Raw genomic sequence first — 7,508 nt, forward strand, 5'->3', positions numbered from 1 at the left:
TTTCTTTTCCTTCTCTTTTTAGCAGGAACTTGAGACATCAGATCACTAGTTACTTGTTCTTTTCCCTGGTAGAAACCCATGAAAGTATTCCTTTTGATGCTAGTGAATAATAATCAATTATTACTTATTGTCCTGCTTCTCTTGTTATTTTACTTTCTGAATTCATGCACTTCTGACGTTCTGGCATATATATTCAGTATAATGCTATATCCTCTATCCAGTACTTCATTGTAGTTTTAGCAAATGGCATGAATGTATGATGGGCTCTTTGCATTTGCGGGCAAACTACATTTTCATTTTGATTTGTATGTCGATCATGTAATCTTATCAAATTCTTTTCTGAAACTGCAGACCAACTCACAAATCAATGTCTCAAAAGAGACTTGAACTCATAACCTAAATAAAGGTTGTAGAGCCTTGATAGGTACCATTGGACCAAGGGCCTCTTGGTAGTTTAATTTTTGCAAATCAACATTTTTATTTTTGGCTTCTAGTTTCAACATCAACTCCATCATGTCGTTGAAGTGACTATATGTTTAGTTCTTGGCAAAAAAAATACAGTTCTCAAGCAATGTCCTGCAATGTTTTAGACTTTTAGTTGATTCCAGCAAACACCTGTTAGCTGCACTATATGATTGTCTTTAATAGCATTTTTTACATGCATAGCATTTTTCTAGAAGAAATTTCTTTAATTTTGCAATTAACTGCTTTCAGATACCAATGGCTATTGAAACACGTTTTTCAGAGTATGTGGAAACAGACAAGCATCCAGTAGTTATACTTTCTTGGTAACCTCCCACTTTCCTTTTGTGAAGATTTCTCTTTTTTGTATCATATAGGATACGTGATTGTAATATTTTCAGTTCTTTCTTGTTGGGAGAGAAAATAATAGCTGTGAGTTTAATAAATCAGTCTGTCTTAGCCCGTTGGGCCATCAAATGCACTGTATGAGCGGTATTATCCCCTACTAATAGAACATACTTTCTCAATCCCAAAACACTTCCATCATATTAGGGCCTTTAGGTTAGAACATGGGACAACCACATGAGAGGTTTGCACATAGCCGGCCAAACAAAGTGTTTAGTTTATTAATTTTGCTTGTCCTCATTCTGAAGCCTCTCTTTGGCACCGTTGCTGCATTCTTTGTCTCCTTCCACTGTGGTTATGAAAGAGGTCATTGCCACCTACAAGACTCGACCCTCTTAAAGAGTTTGAAGCCTTGCTGGTGGCTCCCTGCTTCTCAAAGCTACCACTGTACTCTCAATGCATCTGAATGGAGGTCATCTGACCCTCTTGATGCCTCACTATCCTTGGCTACTTCTACATGAAGCTCATTTCATTCCAAACCTACACCTTATCTTGTACCCCTGCAACCAAAGTTATCCAATTAGTCTTATTGTGCCTCTTGAGGGCCATGATTGCTTTGTCTTGACGCTTCTTCAGATGCTTTGGTCTGACATCTTTCCCACACATTGTTTCCTATGTCCTATCATCAGTGTAAGACTTACGAACTCTAGCCAGAGTTCGAGGTGTATCGTCTTTAATGTCAGTCTACGTTGCATGATACGAGTCTCTGCTAATACGGTAGACATCATCTCTTTGATTTGTTGAATTATGTGGTTGTGGTTAACATGTCTCAAGTCACAAGATACTTATGAACTGCTGTTTTTTAATGATCTTGTCATATATGAGCTCCTACTAGAAGTAGTGAATTATGGTTAGACATCAAGAGGGTAACAGGACCTCCAACAAGGTGCATTGATAGTACAAGGGTAGCTCATCAACAACCTACATCTCTTCTTGTATCATTGCAACCTTAAAGTTATACAACTAGGCTCATTGTGCCATTCAAGGGACATGACTATTAGTCAGCCTCTTGATGCTCCTCCAGATACTTTGGTTTGACGTGTTATCCTTTCCTCTGTTCATTTACCTGTTCTATTCCTTTAAGATGCTTACCAACTCTTGTCAGAGGTTTATTAAACGTTTATGAAGCATCTCCATCTACAATTGGTGTATCATCTTTGCTGTCAGCCTATTACGATCTCACCTGCTGAGTGACTTTCGTCTATGTTACCTAACATGAGTATCTGTTACTGTGATGAACGTCGATCTCTTTAATTTGTGGAATAGTGTCGTTGTGATCCCATGGATCTATCACAGTTGATGTGTTTGTCTCTTAATTAGAATTTGCTCTCTTATCATGAGATTTGAATTTTTTTTAATCCTGAATTTTCATGATCCCCATTCACCTTTTGATATGTATATTTGTTTGTGTTTGAACTTTCACTGACGTACAATAATTTCATTGATTTTTTGTACATTTCAGAATGTTCACTGCTTGTGCAAATGCAGGATGTCCACGAGTATTTTTGCAATTTTCAAGAAGTCTAAGTTCTTATTTGCAATTTTCTTGATGTCTATGGACTTTATGCTAAGTTTGAAACTCCAATGGTTGTTTTGCAATCGACAAACAACACTGTTGTCTTGTTATTCTAGAAGGTTCTTGGATCATTTTGAACAAAAAATTCAATAATTGTTTTGCAACTTCAGTTTAACATCCTAGTTCCGCCATCCAGTTTGGTTCCGTTCATCTGGTTGTTTAACTTTTGACTCTTGATCTATTTCTGCAGTGTAGGAGAGTGAAAAAGTAAAGGGAGTCACTAGACTAGAACTTTCTGTACTACGCCTTCCATATCTGTACTGCTTGTTGACTGTAGCATCTATGTATGTCAAATTTGGATTACCTTTCTATGCCTAATGAAGCACATTCGGACCTAATCTGCAACAGGCCAAACGTATTTTGCTCCCTTCGCACTTGTTTGTAGGCCACTTGAATAATCTACAACCATGTTTTGTTGCATGCTCAAATTCAAACCCAAAAGTCCTGATTTCAAGTACCCTTGCGGAAGACTTTATATGGAGCTCTAAATCTGTCAAAATTTCATATCGAGATTCTCTGTAGGAGGAGAGTAGTGGACCATTACGAGGAGCTGGTTGCAATGTGTGTTAGCCTGTTATTTATCTACTAGTTGTGCTAGAGGTATGAATAAATCAATCGCAACTTGTTACATACGGTGGACCATGTTTTTAGAAATGAATACTATCCTTTTAGGTCTGATAAGGGATATTATTGGAGTTAAAGCAACAGTTCTGAGAGTTTACATGAATTTATTGTTCAATGAATACAGTTCTAGACATCGAGCATTAAGGGAATCTAAAGATGTTTTCTGGTCATAGTACTGATCTTTCATGGTGTTCTCTTTTGTGAAGGGGTTATGGGCTTATGTTTACTTATGGTGTAGTTTAAGAAATTATGCTTATAGAGATATTGAAGATGTTTTTACTTACTTTTGCTATTTGGAACAAATAATGTCATTTCTATGGTGCAATTTGTTTTGTTTTTGAAGGTCTATCATAAAGTTTGCCGAGCAGAGTTTAGATCCAAATATGAGAGCAGCTTTCTTCAGCCCTCGGCTTATGGAGGTAATGCTTGAAAGACTACTAATCTTTCTTTTTGCATCAAAGTCAGTCCCGACGGATCCAATAAGTACATCAATTCGCATACCTCCTTAAGAGTGTATCATTACTGAATGATGGTTGCTACGCTGTTACAGCGGTCAAAATCTGAAATAGCGGTTAAGACCGTGATTTGATATAGTGGTTATCGCGATGGTATAGCGGTCCACAAATAGCGGTTGATGTAACCATTACAATTATATATGAATGTATGCATAACATAGTATATATTTTGAAGATGAAGATAAGAACACGTGAATGGAAGAGATGACAAGCAACCGATGTTGGAAGACAATATTGTTGTGAAGAGAAGATGCAAGATATAGACTGGAATAGAAGAGATGAGAGAGGAATAGCGAGTTTACACACCAATATTGCAAATCAAAATCAGCCCCTAGCTCGTAATCCCGACTTCTCTAAACCCTCTAAAAGGCCAACTGAAAGCCCAACTCCTAATAGCGGTTTTCACATCACTATTACAAATCAAAATTGCGGCCCAATTGCGGCGATTAGCACCGCTATTAGTGGAACCGCTATTTCCCCTAGGACCGCTAACCGTGCTATAGCACCACAATTAACAGCACCATGGTTGAAGTTTTAGGCTGAATTGGATGCATAGTTGTGACAAAGAGGTGAGAAGGCATATTGTTCACTTAATCATTTGCAGGCACAATGTGATTCACAAAGCTTATTTATACATAGGTTTTACATCATAGTTTTAGTTTAACATATCTAGTTGTTTGCATGAAGGAACAAAGCAATCAATATCATATAAAGTTTCTTGTTCAATTCAAAACTGTAAGGTGCTGATCGGATATTGCAACTTGAGAAGGTGACCATGACATTTGCTTGGTGATCAAAGACAATGCCTAAGCTTTCCCACATGAAGCTACCCATGCCTTTTGAAGGATTTTCTTTCCCTGAGTAATTAGGTATTGGTCAGATTTTGGGTGGGTATAAGGCATTTGCATCACATGAGTGCTTTAATAGGTCAAATTATGAGAGAAAAGAAAACAAACATCCATTGACAAAGTAGTATTCAAAATCAGGTCTGGGTTGTCTACATGAAATGTATTGTGATTGTATTCGAATCCAATGATTCATGTTTTAGTAGCTGCACACATTCATTTATTCATATATAGTTATGAACTTATATGTTAGTTAATTTACTAGCATATCATAGTAGTTAGTAGGGAATAGAGAGTCCCTCAAGTTCAAGTATGTAAATTGTGTATGCCTTGCAAACCTCAAGCTTTTTTGAGTCCATACACATCACGTAGGCCCATTATGTGCCTGGTGGATTGCCAACAAAGCTTTCTTCAAGGAGATATTTAAAACATCATAGAAAGCTTTTGACTATTCTTGGATGAACGGGTGTCCTCCTTGGTGTGTAAGGACTTCCATGTATGTGCAATCTAGAGCTTCGCTGATACATCCAATCCTAGGTTTTAGTTTCTTAAATCTAGAGAGCAATCCCTTCCCTTAAGCCATGAATTTTGAGCAGTAAATGCTCACCTCTCCACCTCTTAAATGCATATGTGCATAAATACCCTCATACCTCCTCTATATTCATTTGGAATTCCCAGCATAACAATTGCCCACACTCTGTAAAATAGAGAGTGCAAGAGGATTTTTGAGGAGAAGAAAAAGGAGTTACAACAGAGGGTAAGAGGAGGTTCAAACCTTGTCCAACTCACAAAACTAGAGCTAGTGTTGGGCACATGGTTGTGATAGGATTCATCAGAATTTTACAGGATTGCAAACAGTTACATTTGGTATCACTAAAACTAAGGTGATTAAATGGATTTCATGATTTATGTGTGATACATGTTATGTGTATATATTCCAAATATATTTGTTTACAATTACATGCCGGTAAAAGTTTATAAAATGCATTTTCATTACATATCTCAAACGGAACTGCATTCTTATTGAAATGTTGGTACGGATGGATTCAACCGGGAATAGGGTTCTTAAAGTTTAAATTCGCGAAAGTGGCGAAATGAAACAAGGATAATGGTTGATGCACCGGGTTACTCAAATCTTGAAGGGGTCATGTTTACGGTCCTGGACCCTGATGAGGGGATTCCGAGTACACTTATCGGTATTGAACTCCACTATATCGGTTTGGTTCATTCGTGAAAGATTATGTAAATACGGATGAAAACTCTATGTGTTATATGATTTTGGCATGAAAGTTTTGCTACATGCATATCAAGGGAAGTGTGTAATCACTCGGCAATGTATTTGCCTAAAAATGTAGATGTGTCACATGTAAGTATCTAGAGAAGTGACGAGAGTAGAGCTCACAAGAGTGGTCCGGAGTTGGTAGAGTTTTGACAATGATAGGAACTGTTGTAATGTGGGTAGTAGTTTTATGTTCTAGTTCTAGATTGTTATGTTGCAAGGTTGGTTCCATCCTATGTACAAACCTTTAATATGATGCAAACTTATATTTTAGTCATTTCCACTAGGTCTATAAAGCTAGGCTATATCGTGTTTGTGATCAAAGGTAACAAAAAAGAATGCAACACACAACTGGGTCTTGGTTTTGAACATCAAATTGGGGTGTGACATTACTACCCTCATGCCCCCTCCTATTTTATTGCCTATTTACTTACGAGCTTTCCGGGCATAAGTAAATCTGATTGAGGGTTGACCATGCCTCTTCTCATAAAAAGGTTAATGATTTCTATTTAGACCTGTTTCATATTAATGCTATTTTTTCATTTTCTGTAGAAGTTCCAAGTTAAACTTATTTTCTTGCCCATTATCGTCATTACAGACATTGATCGTATTGAATGTAATCTCCCTTGTCTTTATATGGTACTCGGTCATTTGGATAATGGTCAAAACATCCATTGAACTACATAGAGAATCACTAATTGCATGTTTGTATGACAAATGAAGTATAATTTTCTCTTTTTAGGAATAGTGTAACTTTTAAATGCGAAACTGATGTCTTCTTGTAAAGTTAACAGTTGATCCAAGTACAAAAATAGCTATATATTACACAGTACTGAAATAGCCATCTATGCTGCTGTCCTTGTGTCTTTTTGTACATGTTAGGTAATGTTATTCCAATTAATTCCATCCAGATTAGTATAACTTCTCATTCTACTAGCAAATATACTGGTTGTCCTGCCAAATAAAAGCTGTAAGCTATGGTTGCTCTAGATCTGTGTGTTGATAATTATAGAAGTAAGTTTTGATGGTTCCAATGAACTCCAATTTTTGTTATTGGTCTAACTTGTTGCTTTACACTTTCCTTTCTACGATCTTTATCAGTTTTTTGGCTTTGTGCTACAGGCAATTATGTGGTTCCTTGCCCGATGGTCCAGTACATATTTGATGATAATTGGGGAAATGCAAAGTTATAGAAACTCCATAGATGAGGTTACCTTGCTTCAGATGCAGCAGTCCAGAAAAGCGTTGCTCAGTTTTTCTGCAGAGTATACTCAGGGAAAGATGTTGCTTGACATTATTGTCCGAATATCCTTGACAACACTGATTTCATATTCTGGGGAAAAGGATTTGCAGGTATCCAACAAGGCATATCATTCTGTATTCAATTACTTCTGCGTGCATATTTATATATATGCAACCTGCTAGTGTTTATATATTGTAAATGGTGTGAAACCGAATTGGTATTATATAAGATGTGTATACAAGACTAGATGAGCCCTCTATTTATAGGATTAGAGAGGGACTAATAAGCAATAATAAATTACATACAGATCCCTAAGCTATAGCTATTTACAACTAACATATATCATTTTTATTTTATACATATACACACACATACATATCTATATATGTAAGCTAGTTGAATCTAATTTATTTAATGAACATAATAAGCCTATTTATGCACATAGGTTACAATATATTTCTCCAGTTATAACTCTATAATTCTAGGGATTAGCTAATCTGATATACATACATGACAATAGCAATCCCATTCCAACTCATATACTCCAACAATGTATATA

The 7,508-nt window shown here is 36.5% G+C and overlaps 1 protein-coding gene across 7 annotated transcripts in view; it reads left to right on the forward strand.

The window, feature by feature from the left end:
- Nucleotides 1-7,508, forward strand: part of LOC112523439 (exportin-4-like) — a 49,582-nt gene that overhangs the window by 19,598 nt on the left and 22,476 nt on the right. For 4 of the 7 annotated variants that reach the window (XR_003070265.1, XM_025133035.1, XM_025133036.1 and 1 more), the window contains exons 18-20: nt 715-788; nt 3,411-3,486; nt 6,829-7,059. Coding sequence is in view for 6 of the 7 variants with exons in the window: in XM_025133035.1 (XP_024988803.1) it covers nt 715-788; nt 3,411-3,486; nt 6,829-7,059 (381 nt within the window). In the remaining variant the exon portion in view is untranslated. The other 3 variants (XM_025133038.1, XM_025133041.1, XM_025133039.1) reach the window with 3 other exon arrangements.

Source organism: Cynara cardunculus (assembly GCF_001531365.2).
Source record: "Cynara cardunculus var. scolymus isolate 2C chromosome LG 12, CcrdV1, whole genome shotgun sequence".
Lineage (NCBI taxonomy): Eukaryota > Viridiplantae > Streptophyta > Magnoliopsida > Asterales > Asteraceae > Cynara > Cynara cardunculus.